Source organism: Aotus nancymaae, unplaced genomic scaffold (assembly GCF_030222135.1).
Source record: "Aotus nancymaae isolate 86718 unplaced genomic scaffold, 86718_ANA_hifiasm-v0.15.2.pri h1tg000022l_1, whole genome shotgun sequence".
Taxonomy (NCBI): domain Eukaryota; kingdom Metazoa; phylum Chordata; class Mammalia; order Primates; family Aotidae; genus Aotus; species Aotus nancymaae.
Genome location: NW_026988435.1, coordinates 42,873,854 through 42,895,772, shown reverse-complemented (window position 1 = coordinate 42,895,772; position 21,919 = coordinate 42,873,854). Strand labels below are relative to the sequence as shown.

The following is a 21,919-nucleotide window of genomic DNA, read 5'->3' as shown; positions in this document are numbered from 1 at the left end:
GCATTTTGGAAGACAGGCACTATATTATGACTCTAAAGAGATAGGTCAATATATCAGGCTTCTCTCAGAGGAAAAGAGAAGGGAATTTTAGACAAAGCTTTCTATATAATTTGGATAACCTGATTCTGAATTTCTTTAGTGTTTCTGTCACAGAACCCATCCAGATTTATTTAGCAGTATGTACTCTGCAATTGTTGGATGAGGGGCCAGTTCATGTTCTGCAGTTCAATGGCCTGCTTTTGATTTTCAGAGGGGGGAGAGAGAGAGAGAGAGAGAGAGAGAGAGAGAGAGAGAGAGAGAGAGAGAGAGAGAGAGAGAGAGAGAGAGTGTGTGTGTGTGTGTGTGTGTGTGTGTGTGCGCGCGCGCTGCATCTTGGAGGAATAGCTTAGAAAGTGAAGATTTTTGCAATTCTTTTTCCCACTAGCTGCTTCTCCTTCTCCTCCTTCCCCTTTTCCATCCTGAGAAAACAGAACTGCTAAGTGGATGCCATTTATCTTTTTCATTTAAATTTCATGGCTGAAATTCATAGTGAAATGATCCATGTATCCTTAGTAAGTTTAAAGAAGATTGCAATTAGTGATGAATAACTCAGTCAGTCAAGGAACTGTGAGGAAATTAGTGAGATATGAATCCAAGTAGCAATGTGGCTGAATTTTTTTGAAATAATAGATTCACTCCGTTCTATCTCTTTTGCCCAGGATATCAACTAAATAGACATTTTGACAGAAGTGAATTGCATATTTTGGCAATCTAAAACACTTCTTTAATAAATGGCTGTTAAAAATGAGTTGGTAAATGACTGTTCAGGAAAATTAAAGATGTGAAAAACTAATTCTTGTTTTCTATAACCTGTTTCCTCTCTAGTTCCACCAGATCAGCCTCGCCTTACAGTCTCCAAGACCACGTCTTCCTCTATCACCCTTTCTTGGCTCCCTGGAGACAACGGGGGCAGCTCTATCAGAGGTAAGAAGATATAAACTGTCCACAATAGTTTATTAGTCATATGATCCACATGCCAATAAGTGACATGTCTTCAGCAAATGACTGTTATGTGTTAGTTTATTCTCCCCCCAAAAAAATATATCACATAAACAATCCCTCCATTACCTGAGAAATAAACTGTACTTCGATTTTTAGCATATTTGCTGAAATTCAATCATTCATCCAAGGATGCTCATTCAAAAAGTGAAATATCAACAAATGCAAGAAAGTAAGAAAGAAAATTGAGTATCTCCTGTTTTGAGATTCTACACACTGTTTCTTTTCTGTTTTGTCAACACGATGTCATTCATTTGCATAACCATGGGTACTGTTCTGACTTAGAAAGTAATAAAAGACAGAGGACCTAAAGTGTAGATGTAAAGCCATCTATTTGCACAAAGCCTTTGCAATTAGTTTATAGTTGAGGTGTATGAACAAGGTTTTTTGGTTTTGTTTTGTTTTTTTTGAAATGGAGTCTGGCTTTGTCACCTAGGCTAAAGTGCAATGGTGCAATCTTGGCCACTGCAACCTCCACCTCCCAGGTTCAAGCGATTCTTCTGACTCAACCTCCCCGGTAGCTGGTATTATAGATGCACACCACTGCGCCTGGCTAATTTTTATATTTTTAGTAGAGACAGGGTCTCACCATGTTGGCCAAGCTGGTCTCAAACTCCTGACCTCAGGTCATCCGCCCACCCCAGCCTCCCAAAGTGCTGGGATTACAGGCATGAATCACCGCACGCAGCCTAAATGAGGTTTATATGGCAGGAGTGAGCATGGTCGTTCTAGTGTAAGTGGAGTTAAGCTAGAGACAGAAGATACTCAGGAAAGAGGGCCTGAGCCATAAAGGAGGTCCCAGGGCTGGGGAGAGAGAATAAGGGCTTAGACTTCCTAAGGCAGAGAACATCCTTTCTTCTGAGAGAGAAGGAAGGCTGAGAAGGAAACTGGAAGTCAGGAGCATTTCACAGTGACATCAGTGGTGTGCTGGAGCAGCTCTTTCAGCTCCCTGGAGCGAGGCACCGATCCCTTCCCAGCTTTGCACTGAGTGGCCGCTAAGAACATTCTCTCACCATGGAAATCAGAAATTCTACAAATCAGGACCATTTCTCTCCTCTCCAAGGAACCAGTTGTTAAACATTTTTCAGCACTCCAGTGGGTGAAGGGAAGATCTTTCTTTTTTTTTTCTTTTTTTTTTAGGAAAGAGAAAGTGAGGTGTTTTTTTTAAATAGTGGGATGATTGGGGTTGAGCACGTGCCTGTGGATTTGAGGAGCATGGGATAGATTTGTAACAGCTGCCTTGTGAAATCCACAGGGAGTCATTAATAGATGAACAAAGTCATTGCCAAGACGCTGCAAGGACCCAGCTGCAGATGCACAGCACAGATTGTAGGAGTCACAATTAACACAGTTTAATGACTTTCTTAAATGATGCTGGACAGCTGGGAAGAAAAGTGGATCACAGATTACCAGTAACATAAGCATGGCCAGAAGTCTGAAGAGTGGGAGAAACTGGACTCCTTGTTGAAATGCCCTACCAAATGTTCCAGGCTGACTAGAGAACCTTCGTACAGGAAAAAAATGGGAGGCACATAGGGAAGGACTCAAGGGACCCTAGGCTTTAGGCTCAAATGAAGTGAGGCTTGGATTCCACATATGTGAGAGCGTGGGAGAAGTAGAACAGTGTCAGAGCACTGGGTCTTTGGGATGAAGCCAGTTTTAGTGAGGGAGAGTTTCCAAGACAAAGATAACCCAGCATCCCTGAAACACAGTAGTGGCCAGAGCCATTGCCATCATCAGGAGGTGTTGTAAGTTGTGTGCCCACGCTGATGGACACTGATATCACTGAGGATGGTAGCAGGAGACAGGGAACTATGTAGACCTATCACCCAGGATTAGAGGAGTTTTTTGAGGTGGCTTCGAGGGTGGAAAGGGGAGGAAGGTGAATTCCTACAATGTGCAGGGTGGCTAGAATACAGGCTGGGATGTGGCTGGGAGCAGGTGCACAGGTATCACCTGTCAGGTACTGAAGGAGCTTTGCCGAGCTCAGATGAGGAACACAAAGGCTCAGGAAGGAGAAGGGACACTCTGGCCAGTGAGGAGGGAAGGCTGAAAGGAGTTGGAAAGATACTGACCATGACCTCAGAAGGAGGCATCAGAGATGAGTGATCGCCATGTGAGGGGTGTGGAAATCATCAGACCTGCCTGTTTGAGGTTAAGAGACACTTCAGTGCAGAGGACAAGAAATGCTTTATTTTTATTAAAATGGAGCTCCACAGGGCAGGAATAGAAGGTACCAACTCATTGGTGCAAAGACACTATGTTCCAGGCTGGCTAGTCAGAGCAGAGAAGGAACGTGGCTGCAGACAACAGGAATGAAGGAGCTAATGGGAAGAATATTTCGGCATTCACAGGGGTGAACAGCATGGGCTTCAGGCTGACCGTGGGGTCTGAGTCCTCCTTTCAGCACTCGGGACTCACCACTTGGCTGCTCTGGACCTCAGTGTCGTCACGTGTTCTGTGGGAGAGTCATCGCTGTTCATAGGGTTGCAGAAATAATGTAAGCAAAGGGCTTAGGACAGGACTTGGCATGGAATGAGTGCTCAAGAGTGGACAGTCATCATTAGTAGTTGTGAAAGTAGAGGTCGTGGTCCTGTGGGGGAATGAACTGTTGGAGAAATTCTTCAAACTAAAGAGAAGCCAGGTTACTGTCAGATATTGGGATGGCTGCAAGACTTCGAGCCGGTTCTCCTAGTGTCTGTGGATGTGAGACCAGGAGTACACGAGGAGTGGGGCAGCTGAGGAAATCTCTACTCCTCTTTCCCAGAGATTCAGATCTCACAAAAATAACTCAGCTTCAGCCTATGTCTGCACGCAAGGATTCAGGCACGTATGATCTGAGGGGCAGCTATTTAGCAACTTAGTATTCCCTGCTGCCCTATGGCTATTAGAAGAGAATGAGCAGAAAAGTGGTTTAATTTTGACCACACTATCCGGAAATACTTCGCAGTGATAACGTCTGGTGTGGCCCAAATGACTCACTAATCAATACATCATGGTGCTTCTCCCAGGCTGGGTTAAATTTCCTGGAATCAGAAGGAGTGAAAATGTTCCCTCTGAAGATTCTTCAGTTCTGAGAATGCTCATTCTGTGACCCATACAAAATGCAAACGTCAGTCCACCTCCCGTGGAAAGCAAACAGTGCTCGTGTGAATCTTTCTCATTCTCTGCAGGGTACATACTGCAGTATTCTGAAGACAACAGTGAGCAATGGGGGAGCTTTCCGATCAGCCCCAGCGAGCGCTCCTACCGCTTGGAAAATCTGAAATGTGGGACTTGGTATAAGTTCACACTTACAGCCCAAAATGGAGTGGGTCCAGGGCGCATAAGTGAAATCATAGAAGCAAAGACCTTAGGAAAAGGTAAGTATGCCTTCTCGTCACTTCTAAATATCCTGTATTCCCAGCCAGCAGGGGAGATTGGAATCGTAAAAGATCCGTGATGTTTTATGTTTATGTGTCTGAACTTTGTCATTCCTCAGATGGCTTCAGCAGTGTCACAGCATAATGAGAGGGATGACTGGACATTACAGAGTGTTCCAGTCCTCTCTTTTGTTTCATTTGCAGTTAAAAAGAAGAACGCCATTTAAAAATCAAGGGCAGGTGCCAAGGCTGGGCACCCATGAAGCATGACCCTTGCCTTCTCAGACGTTTTGAGGCGCCCTTCTCCCTTAGCCAGCCCAGACGCCCATCTTCCTATGATTTTCACATTGCCACATAGCCCCCTCTTTTCAAAGGGAAAATGATGGGGTAAATTGTTAACATTTCAACGTGAGTTGCATTTTCTTATCTAAAATGTGGACTTTCAAGGAGATGAACCCAAACAAATAATATTTAGATAAAAAGGTTTTGTCCCAGAAACTCCAGAAAGAAAGAGGGATGATGCAGCTCTGTATGAGCATAGGAAGGTAAGGAGATGTCTCTGAAAGTTTCCCTGCCGTGGGCTTCCCGTGAGGTGGGCTGGGGTCAGATGGCAGGAGAGCGAGTGATGAGATGGTACAGGTATTATTTGTGCTCAGTGCCTGAGTTTCGGGTAACAAGTGGTAAGAGGTCAAATGTACCGGGATTGATTTATGCAGAAATATTAGGTCCCTGGGCTCCAAGACCAAGTGTCTGGATATGGAGGAAAGTCTGCTGGTGCTTCCCAAACCCAACTCTGTCTTCTCTGGAGTCACGTTCGCCACACAGTGGAAAAAGGTCAACCCAGCACACTGCAGTGCAAACCACAGAAGGAAACCATACGTGGACATCACGTTGTTCTTTAGGAAACTCTAAGATATCCCAAAATAACCCATACCCATGCAATTTCCCCTCACACACTCGGGTAATTACAGTTAGAGAAAGCCAGTTGGTTCATAAAGTCTCTTTTAATAGGGGACAAGTTGCCAGTGGCCTGTGAGCCAGACTTGGACTGAGCACCTGACCTCACTGGAGGAAGCAGTCCGAGGGAAATGCATGAAGATGCTGATGGCCTCCCCATGTGTCCTGTGAGCTGACCTCCATGTGCCTTCTCCCGCAGAGCCCCAGTTCTCAAAGGAGCAGGAGCTGTTCGCCAGCATCAACACCACGCGCGTGAGGCTGAACCTCGTCGGCTGGAATGACGGTGGCTGCCCCATCACCTCCTTCACACTGGAGTACAGACCCTTTGGGACCACGGTGTGGACCACAGCTCAGAGGACCTCTCTCTCCAAGTCCTACATCCTATATGACCTGCAGGAAGCCACGTGGTATGAGCTGCAGATGCGGGTGTGCAACAGCGCCGGCTGTGCGGAGAAGCAGGCCAACTTCGCCACGCTGAACTACGACGGCAGTAAGCTGGCTGGCTTCGTGGCTCTCCCGTTTGTGTCTTGGGGGATGTGCATGTGTGCCCTGCCCCTCTCCCATCGAACCTCATCTGCCATAGTGTGACCAGTGCCCATGGAGCCTATTAGGCTTTGGAGATCCAGTGGACACTGTCTGGGCCTCCCTAGTACATTATATCCAGATGACTATTACTGTGTGTCCAGAAAAAAGAGACTCAGGGCCATAGGGAGTCCTGGGGCAGGAGTGACTTCTCTTAGGGCTGAAGGGCTCTTGACCACGTGGTTCTGTGCCTGTGTTGATGTCTGTGAGCCAACATCACTGGGAAGTCCTGGGGCAGGAGTGACTTCTCTCAGGGCTGAAGGGCTCTTGACCACGTGGTTCTGTGCCTGTGTTGATGTCTGTGAGCTAACATCACTGGGAAGTCCTGGGGCAGGAGTGACTTCTCTCAGGGCTGAGGGACTCTTGACCACATGGTTCTGTGCTTGTGTTGATGTCTGTGAGCTAACATCACTGGGAAGTCCTGGGGCAGGAGTGACTTCTCTCAGGGCTGAGGGACTCTTGACCACGTGGTTCTGTGCCTGTGTTGATGTCTGTGAGCTAACATTGCTTTTGTTGTCTCCCACCCCTTTCCCCACCTCATCCCAATCCATATAACAAGTTTCTTTTTTGCACTCATTACACCCTCAAACTGCATATGCTTAAACAATTTTCCATGGTAAAGGAGCTTATGTTAGTCTCTGGGCAGGAGCAGGGCCGCTGACAGAAACAGGATAGTAATAGAAATCCGTGAACACGTGCACACACACGTACTCACACACACTTGCAGCTGGCACTCACTTTCCAAAAACTAGGTAAAGTGTCTCTTGACATTAGTCAACCAAAAATAAATGGTTGAAAATCTTACTCATTTTTCTGGGCTCAAGGGCCATGTATTGCTAACTGATCAAATGCTAAGCCCAGCAAAGCTGAAAGGGAGGGAGTGTGTCCTTGACTACGGCGTAGGAGGGAAATTTAGATAGTCCCAATAGCAGCACATTGATGCTGATTTCTCACTAGAGGAACAGCAAGGATTGAGTTAGGTGCTCTAATTGCATGATAAAAACAGCAGCAATTCATCAGGATGGATTGGAGCTCCAGTGTAACTCTCCTGGGAGCCTTCTGTTTGCTTCCTGTTAGTCAGGCTAGACCACAGTATTTAATGAGTTAACCAAGAAACACCCAAACCCTTTATCACAGTGAGCCGAGTCAAGACCAAGTTGGAAGTGCTCCTCCACCTGTGGGTGATGCTTTGTGAGGGGACACCTTTCAGTGAAGGTCACTCATAACTGAGGGCTGTAAAATTACACAGAGGCAGCCCATGAAAAGCATCAGCCCTTGAAAAAAAAAGGTTGCTCTCCGGGAGAGTGATTCTTCCTCTACTTTGTGCATTTGGGAGGCCGCTTTATTAAAGCTCCTGCAGGCACCTCCTTGGAGCACAGTTTATGCCATGCTAAGAGGAATGGCCGTGAACCTAGGGACCCACAGAAATGACCACAAGGAGCTAATGAGGTGAAGTTGCCTGGGGTTTTCATCTGGCCAATTTCTCTTATAATATCCAAATAACTGACAACTAACTCTTCCCACCTTGAGGCACACAGAGTAGACCTACCCCAAATCTCCTGTCCAAGGTCATTTTTCCATGACATCCTCCTCTGCCAGAGCCCAGGCTCTTCCTGGCACTTCTGGCCTGGGTCCCTGGGCTGTAGGAGGACCCTGAGCAGAAAGCTCTTCCAGCGTTGGTTACACCAGCTGGGGTCCCTGGCTTCTGCTGGGGCTCTGTCCTGTGGCCCTAGAAGAGCCTGTGCCCTCCCAGACAACAACTTTTCTCTTCAAGGGCCGATGCTTTTCATGGGCTGCCTCTCTCTAATTTTATAGCGCTCACTCTTGAGTGACTTCTTCAAAGGTGTCCCCGTCACCAAGCATCACCCACAGGCAGAGGAGCGCTTCCAAGTCGGCCTCTCCCTGTAATGTGGTTGAATTATTTGATCTTTCAAAGAAAAGAACTTTGATACTTACCCGACACTTTACTTAGCATTGAAGAGTGCAACAAAATCGTGTCAACCTGCATATATTTGAGTAGTAAGTATCTTTCTTACTTTACATCATTGCCTTGCAGTGTCACACTCTGGTCCCCAGCTTCTCTATAATATGTGCACATGCCCAGGCACTCAGCTTAAATGTGCACAGGGATGATATGCTCACAGCTAATGATTTAATTAGAAACTACTCATGTATAGAATTGGAAACTGTGATTCTAATTCACAGAGTGCTCTGCGGATTTTAAATGTTTGCCTTATAAGAAAACATAATTTTTCTCACTTTATCCAAGGTCCCAAGTTTTGAAAAATCCTGTAAGCTGCCTTTACATTTTGGAAGTATGAAATGACTATTACACTAAGAAATAAGAATTCATATTTATATATTCCTTGAAAGAAATTACAGATTTCTTTGGACCAATCTCATGAATAGATAGCTTTAATATCTCTATTGTCACATCTGCCTGAAGAACTTTTTTATCTTGGGAAAACCAAGCGTTGACAGCCTACATTCATAACACTCGGGTTTCAGAGTCCTCCGTGTCTTGATCTCTCTTTCTTCCGCAGTTTCCTCAGCCAAATGTTTCTGCTTGTCCTTGTGTTGTCTTGGCTTTGCAGACCCATCTTCATGGGCATCCCGTAAGTGCCTCCTCCCTGGATTTCGGAGCATTTGGAGGCTTTGGTTTCCACAAAAACGCTTTAAAGTGGGAAGAACATTCTTCTTAGCTTTAGCAGAGATCACAGAGGAACGGGGATTCTGTTATCCCCGCTCTACTTACTAAATGCGGGATAAAGACCATTTTGCTTAGGGGAAAATTAAATTAGTTTTGCATTCTTTTTTCCTAAAGAGCTGACTTTCTGGCCCTTGTTGTACATGGAAAGTGCAGTAGGGTGGAGCATCTTCTATAATGGAGGGTAGCAAAATACACGCCCCATCAAAAGTGGATGCCTGCATTTAGATCTCTGTACCCATTGTACTCAGCATCTGGATAGAAGGCAGCTTAAGACAGCTCAGATTTCATTTCCTTCAGTGTTTCCTTTTAACTCGAAATAATCTGAATTTTGTAGCACTATTTAACAATGCCTGGTGAAAAGTCGGCTCCTTTAGAAATCTAGATGGGTCCCTTTTGAAAAATTGTCTGTAGCTCTTGTACCCTCAAATGGGAGCTGTTGAAGTAGATCTGGTCCTACACCTGTGACTAAAGTAAGCAATTAACCTAATAACAAGGGATTTGAGCTTCCTCATGCCGGTGTATGTAGTACCCTCTCCCTGCACATGCTCTTCTGTCCATTTGCCCAACATTTTGATGTGTAGTTTTTTCAAATTGCTTCTATCAATCGTCCTGTGGGTGACAGTCAAGGGAACATTTAATTCTGGGTAAATGCATGTGGCCTTTGTCAGCCCTGAACCTGGCCTCATGCTTTCAAGTGCCTGCGCTCAGCAGTGAGTCACAAAATGAAGTCCCTTTCAAATGTGTGCTATACAGTAAGTTGGAAGTTCAGGCAGAGGGAGGGAAATAAACAAGAAAATAAGTTAGCCGGGACCTAGAGAAAGAGTTCTTTTCATTTCTCATCACCTCCAACACCCTTGGATCACACAGCGCGATATTTATAACCTGTCATCCCTAAAAGCTCCGCCATGCCGTCTTCATTAATAGCCATCTAACACCGTGGCCCTGCTTTCAGGTACAATTCCTCCACTCATTAAGTCAGTTGTCCAAAGTGAAGAAGGGCTGACGACCAACGAGGGGCTCAAGATGCTGGTGACCATCTCCTGTATCCTGGTGGGAGTTTTGCTGCTGTTCGTGCTCCTGCTGGTTGTGCGGAGGAGGCGGCGGGAGCAGAGGCTGAAGAGGCTGCGAGGTAGGTCCAGGCCCGGCTGTCCACCCCTGTGTGTCCCCTGCTGCTCTGCAGCCACCTGGAGAGAGGCCAGCTGGAGAACAAACCCCAAGCGGGAGTGATTCTTCCCTCTCTGACCCAGGTTCCCCCACTTCCTGGTTCTCTGATATTCCTGCAGCGAGACTGCAGAGCCTCAGGGAAGAGCAATAAGAATGTTCCTATCTCGGTCAGAAATCAGGTGAGAGCCAACCTCCTGCTTGTCCCCTAAATCCCAGCTGTCGGTAGGCAAGGAAAATTAATTTTTTAACTCTAGTCTCTTTAATTTTCAGTGGGTCCAGTAAAGCCACCAATTAGAGCTTTCTATGAAAAGATCTATCAGATTTGCTCTGGGAATGAGAATTATTTGACTGATTGGAAGTGGAAATTGAGGGCTTTGGGTACTGGTAAAGCGTTATGAGGCAGACAACACATGCCATCCCAAATTAGAAATGGGAACTGAAGCCCGGTACAAGAGTTTCACTCTAATGAAGCAAAAACATAATGAAGGCTGGGGAAGCCAGGCCAGATGAGCACCATTGTGAACAGACACCATGATTATCATGTCCGGCTCCGTGTCATTCTGTGCGATGAGGCTGTTCTCAGCTTCTGGCCAAGAGCCCTTACTTGCCCTTGCTCTGCAATGTGAGGACGAGGAGTTATTTCAAATGCGAAACTGTGCAGAAGTGTTCTGAGGTCCTTTGCCCTTTACCAGTGAGGGTGTTCAACCAAGCCACCTTTTCAGTAAAGTGTATTACAAGGTCTTTTCATTTTAGTATCAGTGCAGTGTGGGCTACTGCTATGCAGCATCCTACGTATGCTTCAAAGTTACGTTCATAAAACAAATCTAGAAGCGCTGTCTCCCCAAAACATATCCCAAACTTTGCTAATATATTTAGGAAACATTGACCTCTTCTGTAAATACTTAATTTAACCATAATCCAGTTAAAGCAGAGAACACGGTAATATTTTCACCTGTCTTCACTTATCCAAAGCACCCCTTTTTATGGAATTCTAGTACCTTTTACTATCAATTGGCTTTTGCTCTGCCAACAAATTACAATTCTGAAGTACATTGTACTTCATCTGTACAATTAAAAATCCTTCCATGAAAATCTCCTGCAGCCCAATAATTCAGGTAAACCATCAGTCTCCTTGAAATGTTCTTTCTCATTCGTGCTAACCAATTACCTTTTAATTTTGCAACCATTACTTGAGTAAATGCTAGGTGCTTAATATACAAAGATGGAAAGAAAGAGCTTTCCGAACTCCAGGTTTAGGGTAGGAGGTGGGCCCATAAGCCGCTAGCAGTAAAAGAACAAAACATGTCATGAATGCAGAAATAGGGCTTCAAAGAAAGCCTACATAATTGAAAACGAAGGACGGATTAATCCCAAGTGGAGAGGAAAAGGGAGGTTACTTCAGTGCTAAGTAAAATAGAACTACCAGCGTAGAACACAGCCTATTATGGTGAGAAGTTCCATATAATGTGGACCGTGTTGAATTCCATTCAACTCATGAGTGTTCATCACTAAAATACAAAAAGGATATTTTCATAACCCTTGTTCACAGTGGCCTGGACTTTAGGACAGGGTGTCTGTCCTTGTTACCATTAGACAACTATGTCTAACTACTTGCATTTAGAAGGCTACATGTTGTCTCTATGATGTTTCTTAAAACCAACAGCAAATGTTTCTTATTAATGATTTCCATTTAATCACAAGAGTTCAGTATCTAGGCAATGCTTCTCATCAGTCTACACCCTCCGCTAAATTCTCTTTTTCCTGGCTCCTATTGCTATCCATACTTCCCAGCTCTTGTTTTATTTTTCCTATTCACCTTTGAATCTGAGCACCCCAATGTGCTTTTCCTTGTCACTGAGAGCACTTCCAGTTAAACGTGCTGTGGACTCTTACCGAGGCCTTTGGGTTGAAATGATGACCCATACATCCTATATTTGTATTCTTAGTCGTTCCTTGTAACTTAATTATTGCTGCACAAGCGCTATCTCCAGAAAACATCCTGGGGCTGGCATTTTTATTGTTGGCGTCTCGACTTCTAGACACTAGTGTTTTGCAGTTGGGCTTGGTAAAGAAAGCAGTACATCACCTCAGGGGGATGGCCTTCTATTCCCCAGAAACAGTTTTGTTTTCTTTGTTCTGGGGAAATGATAAATCCAAAGCAAAAGTTCCAATAGGAAGAAAATAAGGGCCGGGGCAAAGAGGAAGTATTCCTCAGAGATGTCAAGGAGCAAAGGATTTCAGAAAAGTAGCTTGCAGTAGCACAAAGTTATCTGCAGTTCTGCATTTTGTACATGGTTAATAATGGCTTCTAAAATCTGACAAGAAGGCAGTCAGGATGCCAAGAATTGGGTACTCAATTCCATGCCACTTTGGAATGGCAAGTTTTAATGTGGACATACTGCGATAAATTCAATTCGACAAACCACTGTAGATTATCTGCCAGGTGCAAGATGGAACCATTTTTTAAACTAGTGGTAACATTTGCTTGGTGACCATTTCTGTTTGATCACAAGAGTTTGCTAGGTCCTAGAAAAAGAAAAGATTTCTAAGACTCTGAGAACTATAAAAGGTGACATTGTAGTGGCAGTGGGTCAAGGCTTGCCAGGGGCAGACCCATCTCCATAACTGTACAAAGCACTGCCATAAAAGGACAGACTCAGAGGTGAGGGTCGTAAAGGGGAATCCATGAAACGTCCTTGCCCCAGAAAGATCTTTGTTTTTTAGCCCTGCAGGGTCCTGACATGTTCAGTAATGATACAAAGTATTTTCAACTCACTCATGAAGGGAAAATGCAGCCACAGAGTTTAAAGGAATAGGTGCCTATCTATTGAATATCCAAAGTGCATTGTGAAATCACCCAATTACGAGCGAACCCACATAAGGTACAGACTCAGGTACCTGTGGGAAAATAAGTTTAAATATATTTACAGATGCTACAGAATATTTTAATTGTCCAAAGTAAGGACAACCTTTCTAGTAACATGTCAACATTTTGCCTGAGTAATCATCTATCAGGATTAAAAATGGAAATAAGGAGATTTGAGTTATAGAGAAATATTACAGGGATCCCCAATGGATGTTTTTAGAGTGATTATGTGAGATCAATTTCATATGGTTGAAATTGATCACATTTTTCAATTGCTAGAAACTATAAAAATGTTTATAAGCTGAGTATGTTTCACTGTATAGACAAGTAACCTAGTTAGATGAATATAATATGTTACTTGACGTAAAATTTTAGAAAGAAAAAAGAAAATGGGACTCTAGCAGTGTAGCCAACCTATATTCTCTCTTCCTGAGTGCTTTACTAATTTTAGAGCTTAGCGACCTCCTAAACTCTAAATTGCCTGCAAGTGCCCACATTTTTTTTAAAATCTATAACCCTACCCAGGAGTTCAGAAGCTGCATTTTGCTTTTAATGGTGCCCTGGTTTTTCTTCAACTTCCAGATCCTTTGGAGTGGAAGGGTATAGAGTGAGCCACTGGTTGGGCCTGATATCCCAGCAGCCTCAGCTGGGATCCCATGTCAAGTAATCAACTACAGGATTTCTAAAAGCCTCCTCCTTTGGCATGCATTTATGCAAGAAGGCACAAGCTTCTGTTGGCACCAGTTAGCGTGGGTCAGCCTGCAGGACTTCAAATAAGCTAAATCAGTGATGTCCCACTGATTTTTATCTTTAGCTTATTTGAAGTCCTGCAGGTTGGACCATGAACATTTGACCATGCTTCTGTGGCAAAATGTCTTGCTTCGTTTCAATGGAAATGTGTTGATTATTTTAAGCATGCTTTGAAATGGATTGTTACAAAACTGATCAATTTCAGAAGCCCGTTCCCAGAGAGGATCTGGGTTCATGGTGCTATGCAGGCAGATTAAGGGGTAGGTTATGGGGATTCATTGTTATTTTCTGAGTTCTAACAGGACATTTATCTGGTCTGCAAATGAGCCTGAAGCCTGAAGTTCAAAAGGTAATTTGAACTTTACTAATGTAAAGCAGGAGTGTGCATCTAGGAGCCCAGTGACACTTAGACTTGAGATAGACTCAAAGTAAATTAAGATGCCCCCGCACTAATGCATAAAGCCCCCCCAAATATGGGAAGCCCACATTGTTAATGAATAAGTAGCACACATGCACCCTTTCATTGCCAAGCTAGTAAGTGCCCAAACTGTGGTTCAGATGGCATTAGAAGCCTGTACTCTGAAACCTTTAGTTCTGTGCCTTGTCTTTTCTTCTTTCTCTTTCCTTCTTTCTTTCTTTCCTTTTCTTTTTCTTCCTTCTTTTCTTCCTTTCTTCCTCTCTCTCTTTCTCTTTCTGTCTTTCTTTCTTTCTTCTTCCCCTTCCCTTCCCCTCCCTCCCTCCCTTCTTCCTTCCTCCCTTTCCCTTTCTTTCTCCTTTTTCTCTCTCCTTATCTCTCCTCCTCTCTCTCTTTCCTTCTTTCTTTCTTTTTTCTTTCTTTCTTTCTTCTTCTCTTTCTTCCTTCCTCTTTCTTTCTCTTTCTCTTTCTCTTTCTGTCTTCTTTCTTTCTTCTTCTTTCTTTCCTCTTCCCCTTCCCCTCCCTCCCTCCTTCCCTCCTCTCTTCCTTCCTTCCTTCCTTTCCCTTTCTCCTTTTTTCTCTCTCTCCTTATCTCTCCCCCACCCCCTCTCTCTCTTTCTTTCTGCCTTGGTTTCCTAATGAAATTATTATTCTAAAACATCAAACTTGTTATGGCAAAACTAAATAGAAAAAGCTCTCTTGCATCTGAGAGTGGGAAGCAGAAGAGCATTGGGGTGAGGGCGAGTCAAGTACTGCCAGTGGAGGGGGGCCAGGGAGTGGGCAGTCAGGAGGGGCTTGTGGGTCTTAGCCGGGCCCTGGAGCTCTGCTTTGCCTGGGTGTTCTATTTTGTCTATGTCTGTGCATGAAGTTTTCTCAGATTACCAGTATATATGGCCTTCTTTTTTAAATATATGTCTGCCACAGTTTTCAAATTAGCTTTCATCTGAGCATGCTGATGACTGGAAGTCCTATTTGGGATCTTGTAAAAACATAAATGCAGATTTATAGCCCTTGCAAAAATAGCTACTTTATGAGACTATTTCAATTCCACAGAAAGGCAGGGACTGTTGAGGGAGAGGCTGCAAATAAAAGCTTTTGATGGATGGTAACATAAGGTCAAATCTGCCACCCTTGAAATGTTTTTTTGTGCATCTGCAAGTGACTGTCCAGTGGAGGTATTAACCAAACCATTTTCCATTTTACATAACTAGAACTTCAGACAGGAAAACATAGCAACATGGCTATAAATGAGATTTCTCTGTTTTAAAGAAGCATTTGGGTGTGCAAAATATGAGGCAATTCAGCCTCTCAAGCTTTGCACAGCTGCAGTGCCTAGGGCCGTGGTGTGCACTCTCCCCTGCCATGTTGTGGCATGCTCTGCCTCCTTGACATGCACCTTCATGCCAGGCACATCCCCAGGATGCAAGCAGTGGTCCACAAACAGAACACAGGAGCTGGGCAAGACCAAGCTGGGAGGCTCCTCATCCAACTGGAGGTGCCATTTCCCAAAACTCGATCTAACCATGTACTCATCCACGGACTACTAATGTTTCCCATTGTTTCGCTCCTCTTTCTTTTCTATGTCACTTCACTTGCACCATCTGCCTTAGCCTCTCAATAGCCCTGAAAAACGGTTGAGTGTGAACTGCCCACTATGATGCCCCATTTTCTGACAGGAAAATTGAAGGCCAGCTATAGAATCATCCAGAATCACATATGAGTCCAGGCAGAGCTAGAAGGGAGTTCAGATCACTCTCCCTACCCCACTCCTCTTGCCATGAAACTTCTGTAGTATTTTGAATATTCAAGTAAGAAACAGGCTGTCTCATCAATATTAAGGAAGCACTAAAGGTTTATCAATTATACGTGAACTCAGAAGATGTATTAACACAGTATCAATAGCTACTATATAATTTTATGTTTGCCTATCAAAATTACTTGGTCTATTGATTTTTTGCCTCAATATTCACTATCATTCAGCCTTCCCCTAATTATATTTTAAATATACACATTATATATAGAGAGAGAGACACACACATATTCTTTCTAGCTTGCATATCTTCAACCTACGGCCTCTCTAATTCTTTTCGGCACTGGATACTTGCGCGTATTCTGTCCTTAGCCACACTAACTACCACTTACTCCCAAATTCTCACAGTCCCCTTCCACTCAACACTCAAATGTAATTGTTCTCCTGAAGACAAATGACCAACTCTTCTCTGATCTCCAGATTATGCTTTCAGCCATAATTTTTTAGCCCTTTTTGCAGCATTCACAGTGTTAGCAAATGTTGTCTCTTGAAATTCCTTCCTTCCACATTTTAATATCACTAAACTATCCTGGTATCAGTTCTCCATTAATTCCCAACCCAACAGATAAGGGAGGAGCCCAGAGCCAAGGATGGATGCGTGGGAGTAGCAAGGGCCTTTAGAAAAGATGTCGCAAAGTCTAAATCTCAGATTGATCTGAAATGTGTGGGGAAAAAATGTGACAGGCAATGCAAGGGCTGTTTAACTGTGTTTGGGCAAGAAGAACACGGCTATGAACGATGTTCTCATATTAACAGATGGCAGGTAGACAGGAGAGCAGCTCAGCATCTGCTTTGCTTGATGTGTACCAGGAGAAGTGCTATTTGAATCAGAAAATGTGGACCAGTAATTATAAGAAGGAAGGAAGGAAGGAAGGGAGGGGAAGGGGAAAAAAAGAAAGAAAGAAAGAGAGGGAGAGAGACAGGGAGAGAGGGAAAGAAAGAAGGGAAGGGGGAAGGTGGGAGGGAGTGAAGGAAGGAAGAAAAGGAAGAAGGAAAGAAAAGGGAGGAAGGGAGGAAGGAATTAAGGAAGGAAGGGAGGGAGGGAGGAGGGAGGGAAAAGAGAGAGAAAGAAAAAGAAGAGAGAGATAAAACTCAGGATGCTGATGAAAATAATCAAAGTCCTGAGAGTTTAAAATGATTTATTTTTTTCAAAACATACTCTGTATTCGCCATTATGTGGAGGTGGGGATGTTGCTTTTTGCAGACAATGTTTGCAAAGAACTATTACACAAGTTCCAAAGTGCAAGCAGCCTAATGCAGACACAAGAAATCCTTGCTGTTTCACTAGAGGGAAGTGTCTCCACCACCACTGAAAAAGTTAGGGAAGATGCCATGGGGTTCCAGTCCCATGATTCTGAAGGATAACATTTTAGGGTTCTGAATGAAATTTTTCCAGCATGACTCCAAGATTTTTCTGGAAAACCTTTGAACAATCAAGTGCAAATTAGAGGTATTAGAAAATGATTGTGCAGATGGTCCCTGACTTACTATAGTTCAACTTAGGAGTTTTTGACTTTGCAATGGTACAAAAGTGATATGCATTCAGTAGAAACTGTATTTTGAATTTTGATCTTTTCCTGGGTTGGTGATATGTGATTCAATACTTTTACATGAGATACTCAACACCTTATTATAAAATAAGCTTTGTGTTAGGTAGTTTTGCCCAACGTAGGCTAGGGTGAGCGTTCGGAGCATGTTGAAGATAGGCTGGGCTAAGCCCTGACGTTTGGTAGGTCAGGCATATTGAGTGCATTTTTGACTTAATTATATTTTCAGTTCATGATGAGTTCACTAGGAGGTGATAGTAAGTCAAAAAGCATCTATAACCTGGACCCATTTTCAAAAACAATAGATTAATTCTGGACATCACTGACTGAAATAAGTTAGTTGAGGTTACAGAAAGGACTTTTTGTGAGCAATCAGGGAATGGCATGGACCACCAGGGGTCTGGGCAAACTCCGTTTGTGCTTTGACAGGGCTGATTGATAAGGGAACACCAGGCTGTAGCTGAAAGCATGGGCAGGCTGATCCAATCCTGGAGGTCACACACATCCTGGTGGGGAAGCTAATGGATGAGAGGGACGAATCCACATCTGAAGAGCTTTTGAAAGGCTGGAACCAAGAAGAGAACAGTTTAATAGGCATAACTGTGAAGTCTTCTATAGAAGTTGTAAAAAATCCAATTGCAACACCACCTATGATGAGCACTGGGCTCTCCCTATGTGCTAGAAGATCAAGAATTACCTGCATCTTGCTCGGCCCCATTTAATAAAGAAATAAAAAAATCACAGGTCTTTCAAAGAAGAGAGTCCCAAGTAGGGAATTACCTAGAAATCATTCCGTAGGAGGAGTGGTTGAGAAAATTAGAGAATGTAACCCAGAAACGAGAAAGCTGAGGCCAAGCAAGGGATATGCAGCTACGTGGAAATATCTGAATGGCTTCAGGTTGAACTTACATTAGGGAATTTCTACACAAGAAAAGGAAGATGTTTCTCACAATTAAATGTCTCCCCAGGAAATCTTTGTGTAGCTTCACTGTGGATCAGGGACAGGACTGTACCCAAAGGGGCTAAGAGAAAGACAACCTGAAAACAGGTAGGCACAGTATAAGCTGGGAAGGGCTGTGTCAGATGGAAGGCAGAGGTCCAGGGATGCCAGAGGAACCAAAGCTTCAACCCTGCCTACTGGGCCTGGGAGGGTGCACAGAGCAAGTCGCATCTACATGGGGTGGTGGGGACCACAGAGGGCTTTGCACCGGCAAAGTCTCGGGCTCTCTGCAGAAAGTGGCAAGTGCGGGAAACTCAGAGAGAGGTTGGAGGTCACAAGGGAGAGGCAGCAGAGCCGTAAGACAACTTGGACCAGCACAGAAGGTGGTTCTCTGTGCTGATAAGGGCTATTGCAGAGAGGTCCCTTTGAAGGTTTCAAAGCACAGGTGTGACATGGTAAGATGGATTCCAGGGCTTCACCCTTCCTGCAGTGTGGGTTTCAGTGCTGGGCACACCAGCAATAAGGATGCTGACTGTAAGTGAGGTTAGGACTGAGAAGAGGAAAAAACAAAGGTCCCCTGGGGACATGCTGGGTGGGAGAGCCCTGCAGACCTGAATGGCAGGAGAGTACTGGGAGGAAGGGAAGGGCACTCGGTGTGCAGTGGGAGCACTGACCCCAGCTCTGGAGTGGTAGTGGCTCCAGCTCTGGGTCCATGCAGACAGAGAATATGTGCACGTGTGTGTAAGACATTGTGGAAGGGATTCCAACCTTCATTAGGAGGCTGAATCTGAAAAGTCTTTATTGCTCTTAAGGTTCTGTGATTCTGGAACTTTAAAATTTTTTCTTGGCTTGTCTCAGACTCTCTTCTCACCCCTAAAAAGTGGGTCCCAGATGAGATTTTGCTATCTTCTTTTTGCACTCCTGCTATGGGAGTATGAAAAACACCCAGACCCTCATCTCAGCCCCAGCATCTTTCCCAAACTTGATTCCACATTTGCCTCTGGACAGCCTCACCTACTGTCCGCCAACTTTGAAACTAGACAAGTTCCTCCCCAAATTGTTGCTTTCGTGTTGTTGCAAACCATTCCTGTTACTCATGTTACTATATCCAGCTCTGCATATCCCAAATCCTGCCCTCTTCCTGGACTCCCTGCAACTCCTCCCCACCCCGCTGTACACCTGGTAGGACTCTGATTCTTACAGGTTTCCTCTGTCTTGACGTTATGTTACCTACTCAACCCCTGCTCTCTTCTCCAATGCTCAGAGCCTCTCACTTGGACTAAGGACTAAGAAGCTTTCAACAAGTCCCAGGTCCCCGCCTCCCCATTCAGAGCTTTCTGGATTGCCTGGTGGATGCTAGTTCACAGCACCCACACCCATCCACCACTCACCCCCTTTTTCCTCTCTCCCCTTAAACCAGATAGAAGCTTTCAGGTCAGTAATACTAAGTCACATCTCCTTAGCTCCTTAATGTCTAGGCTAGCCCCCATGCACCAGGCCACCGCCCTGGCAGCATCTCTGTCCCGTTAAACTGGCCTACTCATTACTTCCTGAATGGGCTCATAATTCCAATGCATGTGAATTCTCTGCATGGAGCACACTGCCCGTTCATGTCAAAGCGCCCCACATCCCACATCAGCATCCTTATTGCTGGTGTGCCCAACACTGATATCCATACTGCAGGAAGGGTGAAGACCTGGAATCCATCTTACTGTGTCACACCTGTGCTTTGAAACCTTCAAAGGGACCTCTCTGCAATTGCCCTCATCAGCACAGAGAACCACCTTCCGTGCTGCTCCTTTAAGGTGGGTCAGTGTTAGGTTTAGGGAAGAGTTGACCCAAATAGCTTTGGGCATCTAGACCTGTGGAAGAGCTTAGAACTCCCGGCGGATGCCTGCGCGTGGCAGCCGAGGGAGGTCTGCTTTCAGCATGGCAGTCATTGCAGGGAGCTCTGTTCTCCCTGCTGGACTCTGCAATTCCTTAGTACATTACCATGAACAGCTCGTAGGAGAGAGCTGTGGTGACTGACCGGGAATAGAAAAGGAGAAATTATTGTGGTGGGCAGAGTGAGGGAAGCAGTTCGTTCTGAAGACAATTGCGTCTGAGAACTCTTCCAAGTGTGAACTGAAGTGGGATGTTTACTCCTTGAATTTGTTTCCCTCTTTTTAGAGTATTGTACCAGCCACTGCCTGGTAGTTACATGGAGCTGATTAATTCCAAGCTTCTGGCATCATACATATGTGTGTGTGTGTGTATACATATATATGTGTGTGTGTGTGTGTGTGCACGCGCACGCGTGTATATATATACACACATGAAGTATATATAAGCACATTATATATAGAGATAGATAGAAAGATAGAAAGACATACTTTGTAAGTGTTAAATCATTCAGGAAAAGAGGAAATTCATTATTTTTACTGTGTCTTTGGAGATAAATATAAAGACATGAACTGGGAAATCCAGTGCTATTTTGCTTTCTTTTCTTGGCTGTGTGGGTGGAGTAGATGGGCCGTGTTTCGTTTTCTAGACTGAACCCATCTGTGCACAAAACCAGGCCCCATCTTGGGGTTACCATTGGGACTGGCCGACTTAAGGAACTAAGCTTGGCTCATGGCGGGGGCAGCCTCTACGTGGTCATTCTGTGACTGTCCATGTCTTTCAGAAATAGCACGCTGCCCCCCATGCCAAAACTGACTATATTTAAATGTCAGCCCCCAAAGGCATGAGATGGCAATGTTCCCACATACATATTCTTTCACTGCAGAGCTGGTTGCACAGTCAGCTGAGTCCATTTCCGGAAAGTTCTGTTCATTGAACAGTATACTTAGCATCAAGACTTTTTAGAGAGCAGTGAAATAAAAACAAAAAGAAGGTTTTTGTGCTCTAAGTAAGGAAACATTCATTTTCGCCAAGACAAAACGTGTTAAAAGAATAAATTATATTTTAAGGGAAATGTGAATTTCAAAATAACACCACCAAAAAAAGGGATTTTATTTTTCTACACTTTTAGTCAGGATTCCTTCTGTCAGGAATGGTAACCAGGTCTTGGTAAACAATGTCCTCAGAGAAAAAAAAAGTTGTTGTTGTTTTTTTTTAATTTCTGAATTTGAAATAAACACCTACATTTCCAGAAACATTGATATTTCATTTATACAATTCTTTGGTCAACCCGAGAAACTCAGAGCTCTATAATAATGCCACTTACTTCTGATATTTTGATAACAAAAAGCATGGGTTTGTATAACATAAATGATATACTCTCAAAATGTTAATTTTCTGGCTACTGAAAATAAAATTGGATTTCCTAGAAGTGACTATAGGTTGGAATTAAACATTTAGTAGATGTCTGAGAATGTTATAATCATAGGATAGTTATAATGATCTTTTTGTAATTAAAATATGTTTTTAAAGTCCCACTTAGAAGGAATAGGACGCCATAAAACTCTAGGTCATTAGTAGTGATCTGGGTGTATGATTGCATTTAAAAATGACTGTTGTCATCTGACTGTAGAGTATTTGTCATAAATGCCTAAGTGAATGTTAATGAGTTATTTACTATGTACTAATATTAACTTTCTTTCCCCAGATGCAAAGAGTTTAGCTGAAATGCTCATGAGGTAAGAACAAGACCCAGCACCCCAGATACCATGTTTGAAAGAACAATTTCCAACTTGCCTTGATTTCTTTTTTTTTAATAATGGCAGTCTGAAATTGATAATATTGATAATGTCTTTTCTTTTTAGAAAAGAATATAATTTCCTATACATTCCAAAAT

General features: G+C 43.9%; 1 protein-coding gene across 1 annotated transcript in view; it reads left to right on the top strand.

Annotated features, from left to right (window-relative positions):
- Positions 1-21,919, top strand: part of DSCAM (DS cell adhesion molecule) — a 760,400-nt gene that overhangs the window by 701,400 nt on the left and 37,081 nt on the right. Inside the window, exons 24-28 of the mRNA XM_064380165.1 lie at positions 865-963; positions 4,212-4,400; positions 5,557-5,847; positions 9,602-9,778; positions 21,731-21,761. Coding sequence (XP_064236235.1) covers positions 865-963; positions 4,212-4,400; positions 5,557-5,847; positions 9,602-9,778; positions 21,731-21,761 — 787 coding nt within the window. The remainder of the gene's footprint in view (positions 1-864; positions 964-4,211; positions 4,401-5,556; positions 5,848-9,601; positions 9,779-21,730; positions 21,762-21,919) is intronic.